This window comes from Prunus avium, chromosome 8, assembly GCF_965620075.1.
Source record: "Prunus avium chromosome 8, drPruAviu1.hap1.1, whole genome shotgun sequence".
In the NCBI taxonomy this organism is placed as follows: domain Eukaryota; kingdom Viridiplantae; phylum Streptophyta; class Magnoliopsida; order Rosales; family Rosaceae; genus Prunus; species Prunus avium.
Genome location: NC_142291.1, coordinates 259,982 through 273,032, shown reverse-complemented (window position 1 = coordinate 273,032; position 13,051 = coordinate 259,982). Strand labels below are relative to the sequence as shown.

General features: G+C 38.4%; 2 protein-coding genes across 2 annotated transcripts; one reads left to right on the top strand and one right to left on the bottom strand.

Annotated features, from left to right (window-relative positions):
- Positions 1-5,384: 5,384 nt before the first annotated feature.
- LOC110755923 (vacuolar protein sorting-associated protein 9A-like) lies at positions 5,385-9,602 on the top strand. The gene is made up of 6 exons (XM_021957247.2): positions 5,385-5,672; positions 5,768-5,915; positions 6,239-6,409; positions 7,679-7,858; positions 8,459-8,762; positions 9,260-9,602. The coding sequence occupies exons 1-6, from the start codon at positions 5,578-5,580 to the stop codon at positions 9,496-9,498; spliced, it is 1,137 nt and encodes a 378-aa protein (XP_021812939.1). The 5' UTR covers positions 5,385-5,577; the 3' UTR covers positions 9,499-9,602.
- On the bottom strand, positions 9,565-12,343 carry LOC110755922 (RING/FYVE/PHD zinc finger superfamily protein). The gene is made up of 4 exons (XM_021957245.2): positions 12,025-12,343; positions 11,450-11,801; positions 10,695-11,303; positions 9,565-10,612 (listed from the first exon to the last, which is right to left on the bottom strand). The coding sequence occupies exons 1-4, from the start codon at positions 12,341-12,343 to the stop codon at positions 9,754-9,756; spliced, it is 2,139 nt and encodes a 712-aa protein (XP_021812937.2). The 3' UTR covers positions 9,565-9,753.
- Positions 12,344-13,051: the final 708 nt, after the last annotated feature.

The window sequence follows — 13,051 nt, the reverse complement described above, 5'->3', positions numbered from 1 at the left end:
TGTTAATTTCTTTAACGGAACAACCACGTGCCTCTCACATGGAGGGGCAATATTGTCAGACCAAAACCCCACACTAAAAGCTGGTCTCTACCTCTTCCTCCGGGCACGAAAATGGGCAACCAAAATCTTAAAATCCTCCCTCCTTCACTATCCAAATTCCCAGCACCTACCTAATTAACCAATCTCTATCTCCTCCATCCCTTTCTCGCTCCCTACAGATTCAATCTTCCAAAAAACCAATTTCTCTTCCTCCTTTCTCAACTCCCTCTACCATTCTCCACCTCACACCCACCACCACTCAGCATGCTTTTGTGAACTTTCTTCTTTTGCTATGACTGTAACGGGCCTTGAATTATTCTTTTGTTATCAGACATGCTTTTTTTGCTACAAGTGTAAGACCCCTGTTTTGGGTATAATGCAATCAGATTTGACTAAAAAAAACACTCAAACGTTCATTGTGAAATAGCAATCAGATTTAACAATCATAATAGAAAGATGCTTAATTCTTGATTTTTTATTATTTTATTTTATAGAAAGATACTTCATTAGAAAAGCCCCAGAAAGACCAAAGGAGGAAGCAAGACAGGAATAACGATCCTGCATAAATACAAAACAGAAGCACTAGGCCATAGCAACTAAAGCCAAATCCAAAGAAAACCATAAGTAAAAATACATGACACACCAGCAAAGCCCTCCAACCACCGAAACAAGAACTAGTTGGTTTTACACTTTTGTACTTTATTTTCAAAGCAGCCACTTTCTCCTTCAATTGTTATAGTTTTGCTGGGTGGTGATGGGTGTGAGATGGAGAATGGTGGAGGGAGATGAGAAAGGAGGAAGAGAAATTGGTTATTTGGAGGATTGAATTTGTAGGGAGAGAGAAAAGGATGGAGGAAATAGAGATTGGTTAGGTGCTGGGAATTTGGGATAGTGAAGGAGGGAGGATTTTGAGATTTGGGTTGCCCATTTTTGTGCCCTGGGGAAGAGGTAGAGACCAGCTTTTAGTGTGGGGTTTTTGTCTGACAATATTGCCCCTCCGCGTGAGGGGCACATGGTTGATCCGTTAAAGAAATTGACAGAAATTTGATATTGTCCTTGAATTGCTCCAAATATGAAACTGCAGGGTCAAAAGTGACAAAATTGAAACTACATGGTCAAAAGTGGTTGAAGTGCCAAACTACAGGGACCAAAATTGACTTTTGGCCATTTTTTTAAATTTGAACTTGTGCGTGCTTCATAATGAAACTTATGGCTAGTATCAAGAGTAGGAGTGGGCACGGTCCGGTTTGGTCCGGTTTCATCCTCAAACCACAGCTGAACCAATTAAAGTTTTACGGTTCGGTGTGGTTCGGTTTGAGCTAAAATCAAAATGAAAACCAAACCAAACCAAACCATTCATATCCGGTTTGGTGCGGTTTGGTTCGGCCGGTTTAGGCATAAAAGAAAACATCATTTTCTCCATGTAACCGAACATGTTCATTCTCAAGTTTCCTAATATCAAACACATAAAACATTCACTAATCATACAACCTAAAGAGGTAAAGAAAAAACAGAAGAAAGAAAACAAGCTGCAAGCAATAATAATTATTACAGAACATGATTCTCAAAGAAATACAATCCTATTGTGCTTAATTATATAGTTATTACAAATCATGATTTAAAAAACAGTGAATCCTTCCAAACAGCAGCCCCATCAGATTCAACACAACATTCTGCACATCAAAACAGTAAAATAGAACTTCTCTCCCTCTGCTGACATTCTCATTCTGCAAATAAAAACAACAATAATGAGTTTCATAAGAGTATTGTATGACACAAGCTCTGTTTCTTAAGAATACTAGTCCAGCAACATAAACACATAGCATATTACTCATTTTATCTCCTTATGGAACGTAGAGATGAATCTGAGCCCTACAATAACAAACCAACCCAAACTGAAGGCGAGTTACTGGACTAAAGAGGACCACTCTGATGCATTAAGAGAAATAATAAATGCATTTCCTCTGGCATCAAATGAAAGCTGCATAGACTCTGTTGAAACCCCAAAAACATTTGCACTGCAGTAGAATACAAGGATCAATAAAAAAAAACATAGGTGTATCCATTCCCAATTTTCACTACATTAAGGATCATGCCAAATCAACTCAAAAAGTCACATAAACAGGAACAAACAGGTAAAAATTGTTGAGTCCAAAGATTATTCTCTGCATAACATTTAGATATAGATTGCAGGGATTCTGCGCCTCTTTAACTTAGGTGACTGGGAATGGAAAGAGCGCTCTCCATTTTCCATGGGCAATTGTCCCAATCTTACATCAGAATGACTACCATTAAGTGAAGCAATTGTTCTCAACAACTCCAAATGTTGCATTGCCTCTACGACCCCCATTCCAACTCTGAAACCAATGTAGTGAAATGCTCAAAAACCTAAAACCATAGTAATCATTAGGAACACTACGTTAACTATGCAAACAACTCAATATTGATGCATAAGATAATCTAGTTCATTTTCCCACTACTTTCTCAGTACCCAAACAGAAACCAAAATCCAAGGAACCCAATCTAATTTACAGATTGAAATAATCAGATGAAAAAATAAAAAATACCTGAATATCTTCTTCGAGTATGAATAGTTTCAAAGCGTCCAGCTGAAATAGAAAATTCATATATCAACGAGATGACGATGAACACACATAATTGATGGCTCCTTGTTTCAATTTACTGGCAGGACCATTTCCTTCTGCTGCAAAGAATAGCAAAATCACAATAATTAAAAGCTCTGATGACAAATAAATTACAACTAGAAATTGAAGATGGAAACTACTCCACAATTGACTCAGAATTCAACTCCCCTAGCTTTTGTTGTATTATCTCAGCAGCCAAACACAAGCTCAAGCTCTCACAGAACATAAACCAGAAGACATTGATCGAAAATCAACATTCAAAATCAAAAACTCACAAAGTGAAAGCACGCGGGAAGGCTTGTGAGCAGGCATATCTTCTTCCCCGAGAAGTTCTTTACCGCCCAAAGCAGCGTCGTTTCGCTCTCCTTCACGTCCTTCCCCACCGCAACGACGAGATGACATAAATTGCTTTTAGCTGCCAGAAGCAACAACCTACTGCCCTCTCGAACGACGATTGACGGCTAGGGGCGGGAGAGGTAGAGGTGGAGTGTAGAGCAGAGAGACGAGAGAGAGTGATGATGAGAGGGAGTTGCGGCTAGGGTTGAAACGAAGGAAGAAGAGAGAGAGGCTCAAGAGAGAGAATGGAGTCTGTGAGTATTAGTTTTGGAGTCCAATCAGGTGTGCTAAGGTACATGGTACACTTTCAACTAACCACTTAAGCCTTGCCACATGTAAATTAAATTAAACAAATAATAAATTGATTTATAATCGGTCCGGTTTGGTTTAGGACAGTTTTCAAAACTCCCAAACCGCAGCCGAACCAAACCAAACCGGTTCGGATCGGTTTTTGAAACTGTTGACTTTTTCTTTGGTCAAAACCAAACCAAACCAAACCAATATAATCGATTCGGCCGGTGTAACCGGATCGGCCGGATTGATGCCCACCCCTAATCAAGAGGTAATAATATTCTCTCAAGTTCATTGTAGATATGCTACTTTCTTTTCTTTTGGAAGGAAGTAATGCATGTTTTATTTTAACCAATAAAATAAGGTATAAAAAGGAGGAGAGAAGCACAACACAAACCATGACAAGAGCAGGGGACAAATTACGCCCAAAGGGAGAGCACAAGAAAGAAAAAGCACCAAAGCAACACAAGACCCTAAACAAAAGGGTCTTAGACTTTCGAGAAATACCATCACAAGATTGAAGAGGCCACAAGTAAAACCACGGAAACCTTTACCCACAAGCCAATTTGATGATATTTGCCACTCTACTTCCGAGTCATTAAACATTGCAAGGGCTTTAGTTTAACTGCTTTTGGGGTTTAATTAATTGATAAGCATAATAACTCATTAAGATGATTATACAATACTACGGTAATACGGTCCATGGTACATCTTGTACAGCCCTCCATAAAAAAAAAATATTGCAATTGCAAGCTCATAAATAAATAAATAAATATATATATATACACACACGTGTGAAATTTGCATAAATATCACCTGAATTTTTGGGCATGTGTGCTAATACCACTTGGATTTTGAATTTTTATTTTTAACAACCTGAACTTTGTAAAGTGTTGCAATCCACCACCTATGTCTAACACCGTTAAATTTTCCGTTAAGTTTAATGACATTTCCATCAACTTGCTATAACTAAAAATAATTATAAAAAGCAGAATTTTTTTATTTAAAAAAAAAAAAAGTTAACCTAATTGCACCACACCTTCCCTACCATTTTTCAACACCAATTCTCCCCCTCGCTATCATGGGGAGCTTTATTTTTTTATACAAAACTTCAGAAAAAAAAATTCATAAACTCATCCATCATTTGGACCACCTGTGATATATATTATATTAGATTTAATTTAGGCTTTAATTTTAATTTAGGCGCATAGGCATAGCTATAGCATTCTCATTCATGGATGGGTTGGTGAGTGTAATTAAGTTAACTTTTTTTGTGTGGAAGTTATGGTGTAATCAGGTTAACTTTTATATTTTTTAAATTCTGTTTTTTTTTTTGGTTATAATTATTTTTAGTTACAATTAATTGACAAAAATGCCCTTAATTTTAACGGAATTAGACATAAATGGTGAATTGCAACACTTTAAACCCAATCCACTCCAGGTTAGGCCGTTACTAACCACCATCTCCTCCAATGAAGGCCTCGACTCCACCAACTACTCCGAAGAAGGCAACAGCAAGAATTCATGTAATTTCACCCTATTTTTGTATTATATAAATAATTACAACATCTAATTTTGGTCTTTGGTGGTGGAGAATGGACGAGCAGTGGGTGAGGGGGAGTTCATGGCATATCAAGGTTTAGGTTGGCTGTTGTGGGTGTTGATTTGGTATAGCGGGTTGGGATATGGAGGAGGCTGGATGTGGGGTTCTGGTGCAATGAAGGAGGTGGTGATCTATTTTTTGTTTTTTGGTTTTTAATTTTTTTTTAAAGTTCTTAATTTTTAATCCATGTGGCATCATATCATTGGATATATGAGACCCATATGCGTGCCACATTATCAATTTAACATATTCTAGGATGGAACATGAGCCGTCATTCTAGACTATTCATGAGCAAGGTATTACCTTATGAATCACGCTTGACAAAAAAAAAAACATAAATAACACAACCTGATAGTTTCACAAACCTCATGACGTTTTGTGATGAAAAGGCAAAGTATTTAACCCTCAACAGCAAGCAACCAGCAATAAAAACGTGGGGGTCACGTGCCAAACCTACCATTCTTCCTTCTTCTCCTTCTCTCTCCTTAAACAGTTGTCGGTCTTATTAACGACTAATACTATGCTGCTTCTTCAACCCTCTTCCACCTCCATACTCTGTTTCTGTCAAATTCTCCAGACAGAGATTGACGGTGATGGTGTTGTTGGCGGCAGTGCTCCTCTAAATTGGTCTCAATTTCATATCAATCAAAGAGTTCAAAGAGAATGGAGGGATCTTCATCCTCTTCGGCTATCTTCTATGATTTTCTCGATCGAATGCGAAACCCTGCTTCCCTCGATCTCGTCCGATCCATCAAAAGGTATTTTAGAGCTCAAACCCTAATTCATACTCATACATATTTGTATTGTTTGGTTTCATTCATAGACTGTATCCCTTTTCTTTTTTCTTCGTTAGCTTTATTGTCTCATTTTCGTTTTACGCGGCCAACCCTGAAAATGACGGCAAAAAGGTTCAAGAATTCTACACAACAATGGAAGATGCTATTAGGGATCATCCATTGTGGGCAGGTGCCACTGATCAGGAGGTTGATTGTGCAATGGAGGTACTCGCTGCCTGCTCTTATTTGTCAACTTCTCGATGCTTGTTTCAAACACTGTGGATGGATCTAGTTTAGTTTTTGTTGGTTTTCTTAAGATTCTGACAATTAGCTTCACCCGAAAAAAGAAAGTTCCTTTTTTTATCATTGAATTCCCTTTCCCTCCTTTATAGTTCATACTAGTTAAACTACTATCCAAACAAAAAACACAGCGTAAGAACCAAATGTGATTAAAATTAAGGGAGGACAATGTAGCATGTACCACCAATTTGTACTTTTTATGTGAGATATTCAGTTAGATTTGTGTTTTCCTATAATTGCTACTGCAGGGTTTGGAGAAATATGTCATGACAAAATTGTTCTCCCGGACCTTTTCTTCTACTCCCGAGGATGTAAAGATTGACCTTGAAACCTCGCAGAAAATACACTTGTTGCAGACCTTCTTGAAGCCTGAGCATTTGGATATTCCAGCAGTTCTACGCAATGAAGCTTCATGGCTGGTATGCTTGCTGCATTTACTCTGTTGGGGAGTGCAAATTATTTTTGGCACTGTGTTGGTAGTTAGTTTATATTTATTTCCATTTAATTATACTAATACCATGCTTAGTACATTGCCTTTAATTTTAGATTTAATGCTGTTAGTTTCATGGTTATGTTATCATTGATGTAATGCAATACATTATAGTAGAGTCATTATATTTTAAGGTGATGATTTCCAGCCACATGCTTGGTTTTGCTTGCTTTTTCTTGAAAACGTGAATTGACCATAAGAGACATGTCATTTATGCTCACAGTTATAGTTTCTATCTCAATGGTTATGGCTACCTGGAACCTTGAATAAAGTGAAACTTAATAATCTTTCTTCCCAGTTCAAGATTGATTATTTCACCTTGTGTTTTCAATTTGAGTGACCGTGTTCAGTAGACAACATTTGCTGAGAAATGGTAGTATTTAGAACTGAAATTGTTTCATATTTTAACAGAGGAGGTCTGATTCCCTTTATGAACTAAAAACACCAAAACAACAGCCTTGTTTCCCTGCCTGCACACATCTAAAATATGAATGAATGTGTAATAGTATGGAATTCAAAATTTAAAGTTAAACACATGTATATGTTTGCAGCTTAGGTTTAAACTTGTAGCAGCTTTTGATTTCAACCATTCGTTATGTATAAGCAAAAAGGATAGTACTGCTCTTTCCTCTTTTTTTCTTCCCCTTATTACTTTGTAGAGGGAGGGTGCTGATTTCTCACTTTGTACTTTTGTATCACTTTGTGTGTCACATGTTATAGATATATAAACCACATACATGAGAGGCTATGTAAGTAATGGAATTTAAGTGCATCGTACATTGATTTCAATAGCAGTAGATAAAAATCTATAGACTACAAACAGGACGTAGCATACATTTATTTAAAAGTGACATATGTTATGATTTCGTTCCACGGATGCATACAAATAAGTTATCTGATTACATTTAGTTGGAGATAATAAATAATCTTAAAAGAACTTCGTTGGTTTGAATAATTGTGTAGAATCTTGGATAATAGCCTCCTCCCTCTCAGATGTTTGTTGAATAGATTGGTGTAATGAAGACGAATGGCCATTCAGAGAACTAGATTCGTAAAAGTGTTTTATAATTGCTTTAGTTAGCTTCACTCTCTTGTTTTTTGGTTATCAATTTAAGTCATCCTTTCTTGTTTTCATTTTTACACTGATATTTGATTTATTCCTGATAAGCAGCAAGGACATAATTCTCTTTTTATTCAGCTTGCAGAAAAAGAATTGCTGAAAATTAATGCTTTCAAAGCCCCTCGTGAGAAGCTTCTGTGTGTTATGAATTGTTGCAAGGTCATCAACAATTTATTGTTGAATGCATCAATGTCAGAAAATCATGTACTGGCAGGAGCTGATGACTTTCTTCCTGTCCTTATATATGTTATGATCAAGGCAAGCTCTCCTTGGTAATAAGCCATTCTATTAATCATGTCCAGTTTTTAGCTATGGTTCCTATGCTTTTCAACTTTTAACAGTTTGATGTGATACTATATTTGATAATTGTGCCTTCACATGCCTGAAATATAAACTTCTTTCTTTTTCTTTAGTTCATTTGTTTGGTCCTGCTTTTTGCATTAGAATATGATCTTTTCTTAATATTGATTGTCTTCTTAGCAACATCAGAAAGTTTTTCTTACCACTTACAAATTGATTAAATCATTGGATAATATTCTCTTACTGTCCAGGATCATGTAGATTACTTTAGTAAAATTAGTGGCATTCTTATGTGTTGTGGCATTCTTATACCAGAAGTTAAATAAGAAGTCATTGCTTATCAACAAATTAATAATTCTTAGTCTGTTAGAATCCTTCATAGCTACATTTATATTTGTGTGCCTTCGGTGTTCGCAGTTGTTTTGGCTTTTGAGTTATCTAATTAAGAATTTGGTGTTTGATGTTGATGAATCATTTCAAGTCTTAGAAGAAATGTCCCCTTAGCTGTAGCTTGATTTCCTATGTGCTTTACTAAGTCTTTTGTCTTTGTACTATCAGGCCAATCCTCCACAATTGCATTCCAACCTCAAATTCATTCAGTTATATCGGAGGCAGACAAAACTTGTGTCTGAGGCGGCCTATTACCTCACCAATCTTGTCTCGGCCAAAACATTTATTTTTGAGTTAAATTCTAAATCTCTTTCTATTGATGAAATCGAATTTGAAGAGAGCATGCAAGCAGCAAGAATGACCAATAAAGAGACAGAAAAGGAAGCCACGCCCACTTTGGAAGAAAGGACAACCTTGCAAGGCCAGACCGATCCTGGCCCTTCAGCAAGATCACATGATAAAGAAAAAAGTGGTAAGTTTCAAACTATATTGTTAATTTTCCTAAAGGTTACCCTTTCTTCAGTCCTTAGTTGTGGTGTTTGAATCCGCCTGATAACTTTAATTGGTGTAGGATTACTTAGATAATGCATTGTGATTGAACATCATCAAATCACAAGCTTATATTGTATAATTTTTTCTTTCCTTTCTAAATTACATAGTACAATACATGCAACCAATACCAACCGTTGTGAGAGAACCGCATGACTTTAGCCATCGAGTTGTCCCCTTAAAGAGACATAATGTGCAACTTCAATTGTTCTTTCCCTCTCTCTTGTTTTTAAATAATAATTTTTTTTAATATGAAATTTAAATAATAGGAGTTAGGTATGCGGATAGAAGGGGATAAAATTATTTGGTTGTTATATTCCATCCAAAACTGTGCAGATAAATGTACCAACCATTAGAAATATTCGTTTGTTATACTTTTGGTTGTTATATTCCATCTAAACATTCTATTGAAAACTACAGGTGCGTCAAATTACCCTTATATGGACAAAGAGGCTGGGGATTTGACAATTGGAGATGTGGAGAGGTTGCTGAGTGTGTACAAACAAGTTGTTACCAAGTATACTGGTCTGTGCACAGCCGTTAAACACCTTTCTCTTTCTAGGACAGAACCCCATGTCACTAATTTAGAAGCTAGAAATGTTTTCTTAACGCAGCCCGAGGATACAGGTAAGAATTCTGATCAAGGAGTAGGGCAATGAAGAGGTAATTCTGTACCTATTGCAATTTTCGAGATCAGTTGCCATTTTATAAACCATGACTGAAAATTTTAGTAACACAATAAATATTTGTTTTTTCTTTTTCATTGAGCTATATACAAACAAAAAAGAAAAAAAAACTCCTCTCAAAATGAGGCGATGGGAGGCAAAGTTCGCAAGGAACTCCCAAAATGTGAAAAAATCTGCCCCCTTCAAAAACCTACCAAATGTCAACTGTACATAAGGTTAATATTGCAATCAAAGTACACTAAATGCCATGTTCATGTTAGATGCAACGCTGGGACTATCAGTTGCAGATGCCTTAGCTCTGCAAGTTGTGTTGGAGAAAGGGGCACTAATATTAGCTTCCTTGGCAGGATCATTGGTGTTTTGGCTTTTCTCGCGGTATGAGCTTACACATCTCATGCAAACAAACCTGGCGGGGATAGCATCAGAGCTATGAATCCCGGCACACCTTGTGTGCTGCCAAACACCACATGTATCACAAGCTAACATCCTCTCCCCATCATCATCCTTGGCCCCACATGTGCAATCAACGGTCCAGCTTTCAAGTCCTCTCTCCATCCGGAAACGGTTAAGCCCATGTTTTGCAGGGCATCTCCCTTTTAAACGAATCGAGCCACATGTTCCAACCAGAAGTTTCACTGTAAATGAATCATTTATAGAGCCATATTCAAGCAATTCCTCAACTTCAAACCTCTTAAACATGGCATATACTTCCTGGAAGGCTATGGTAGCTTCCCTTTTAAGGTCAGCAACAGTTGCATTCAAGGGCAAGACAATCAGTTCTGGAGGCAGGATAAAATCATCTTTGGGTTCATCTGAAAGCTCCACATGACACCAGAGGCGAATGCCAAAGGAGCTTTCCGCTGCCATTTTATCAGGCATGCAGTCCTTCACAAATTGCTTGCAATCGAGAAGCTTAGTTGCTGCGTCAATAACACGTTCTCTCATCACTTGAGGTGTATAGCTTAGCATGGTGTCAGGGTGGATAATGGAATCATATAAAAATTTGAGGTCACATAGGATTTGCTCTTCCGATGGATAATTCAAATCCTCGGATCCATCAACGTTCCCAATAATCAATGGCACAAGCCTGTTACCATAATGAGTGTCAGGACTCAAAGCATGTATAAGTAGACAAAAGCAAGTGAACCAAACAATGCTGGTCTCTTTACCTGTATTCTACATCAGTTGACGCGGGACTGCACCGGGCCTTAACTACCATACCATTGGCTGCCAACTTCCCTCCCAGGTGTTTAAGGCTGTAATCAAGAAGCTCCAGAGAGGAACTCTTGTACAATGCGGCCCTGAGGGCACGCTTTGACACCCAGCTATCCTCTCCAACACCAACTGCTGCAAGCAGTAGCTTGATCATAGCTTGTTGCACATGTTCAACGTCATTGGCCGTCCACGCACATAAAGCATTGGAAGTTTGATGCTGGGGTTTCTTACATGATGTGGGCTTGCGGGATCTATGGATTAGACTCAACATGTATGTAAAAAGATCCTTGATTGTTGGGAGTTGGGTATCGGATAAAGATTGATAAAAAGCAACAACAGACTGCACGCGAGTCCGGGGTCTCCTTGGTTGGAATAGAAATGGGTGCAAAGGCAAGCTGGACAGGGTATCCACTGCTTTGTGGTAAGAATCTTGAGTGAGAGCATAGCTCCCAGCACCAAATTCATAGCCCCAATCTCCATACCAAGAACGGCCGTTGATGATTGTGTGCAACAATCGATACTCCATCCCATACTTCTTCGAAACATCCATCACACTAACTTTCCTGTTCATTGTTCAAGTTCAAAACATGTAATGCAATTCAGTATCGCTTCCCATTTATGTCTCAATAAAAAATAATTATAAAAATGAGAATGATTATAATTTTGACAATGACTTGAAGTAAAGGCAAGGAAGGAAGGAATTATGGACCTGACAGAGAGGGTTTGACAGAGCCTATCCCACAAGTCCAAAATGTGACGGCCAGAGAGAAGGGTGGAGCCTCCTTGTCTGCCGTTGAGGGTTAGAAGGTGGGCAAAGCCATTGGAGTGAATGACGGCATGGAGAAGATGAGTATTATCATGAAGTTGAAGATACGCCCATTCTTCAACATCATCCGTCTCCTCCATTGTCGCACTCATAGAATTGCACCAGTTGTTACTTTTGTTGTTGTTGTTGTATTGTTGTTGCTGCTGCTGCAAGGGAATCTCAGTCTCGCAAGTCCCAGCGCCCCTTCTTATTATGAAATGGTAGCGTTTTTTGCACACCGGATGCCCACTCCAACCTATTGTTTGTATTTTTGTCAAAGGAAGCAAACGTAAAATTTTTGTCAAAGAAAGCAAACGTAAAACATTATCCAAAGCTCAAAATAAAAATACATATTCTACGAACAAAAACAAAAAAGCGAGAGAGAGTAAAGCAAAGCATCCATCTGAATGTACGTATGTCTACGTCTATGAGAGAGAGAGAGAGAGAGAGAGAGAGAGAGAGTGGGTGAGTGGACTCACCAACGACTCGGCACTGGTCGCAGTAGACGGATCGTCTGGAGCGGGTGACGTCCTCCTCGACGACGTCCAAGGGAAGAACGGCGGTCGGGTCGCCCGGATGCCCGACCCGGAGCGAGATCTGTGAGGTGACCAAGGACGGGAACAACGAGGAGGATGGGCACGTGACGTGCGCGTGACGAATGAGGAAGCTGCGGACGTTCTCACGGAAAGGCTGTGGGGGAACGAGTTCGCTGTGGGGCTGAGGGAAGGTGAAAAAGTCCGGGAGATCAGCGGTCACCCTCCTCCTGAGCCGCTTGGAAGGTCTCTCGGTCATGACCATAGTAGATCTGGTTTCGTATTTGGTGCTTTGTTTAATTTTGTTACTGATTTGCTGCTGCTTCTGCTTCTGCTGTTGTGTTTTAAATTCAAAACTCTCTCTCTCAAAACTTCTTCACACACATTCACAAATAAATAAATAAATAAGAAGAGAGACGAGAGGAGAGGAGAGGGAAATCGGTCGCTAATAATAAATCAGTCTTACAATCTTTTTATTATAAACAAGGGGGGAAGGGGAAGCGCTTCTTCTTGTAAATATTTCTTCAACTGCTGCGTTTTTGCTTTGCTATTTCTTACTTTTTTATTTACTAGTCTTATTTATAAGGAGGAGGAGAGAAGGAGAGATGGAGAAATTCTAAAATCCCAAGGTTTCGTATGGCGGTTCCTCATTTTTCTTCGCCTTCTGTTTCCTTTTCTATTCCTACTTTCCCACTTTTCTTTTTCTTTTCTTTTTAATTCATATTTATAATTCGTATTTAATTTCTATGGGAAAACAAAAGTCGGTCTTCGGTCTTCGGTCATCGGTATTCTTGGACCAATAAACTCTTCTTTGCAAAAGCCTTTTGTTCCTTTTCGGCCCTACACATGTATTAATGTGAGCCCACCACCACCCTGACCACCCTATAGGCTATAGCAATGATGAGTAATTATTTTGGTTTTATCTCTTGTTTGCTTTTCTTTCTCCAAGCGTCTTTCTTTTTTTCCTTTTTTT

What these genes read in the sequence shown, in the direction of transcription:
- LOC110755923 (XM_021957247.2), top strand. Translation starts at nt 5,578, where the DNA reads ATGGAGGGATCTTCATCCTCTTCGGCTATCTTCTATGATTTTCTCGAT. An exon ending in AGGTTGATTGTGCAATGGAG is followed by an intron (nt 5,916 to 6,238) that starts GTACTCGCTGCC and finishes TTGCTACTGCAG; the next exon opens with GGTTTGGAGAAATATGTCAT. An exon ending in ACATGATAAAGAAAAAAGTG is followed by an intron (nt 8,763 to 9,259) that starts GTAAGTTTCAAA and finishes TGAAAACTACAG; the next exon opens with GTGCGTCAAATTACCCTTAT.
- LOC110755922 (XM_021957245.2), bottom strand. Translation starts at nt 12,343, where the DNA reads ATGGTCATGACCGAGAGACCTTCCAAGCGGCTCAGGAGGAGGGTGACC. An exon ending in CGACCAGTGCCGAGTCGTTG is followed by an intron (nt 11,802 to 12,024) that starts GTGAGTCCACTC and finishes TACAAACAATAG; the next exon opens with GTTGGAGTGGGCATCCGGTG. An exon ending in TCAACTGATGTAGAATACAG is followed by an intron (nt 10,613 to 10,694) that starts GTAAAGAGACCA and finishes TTATGGTAACAG; the next exon opens with GCTTGTGCCATTGATTATTG.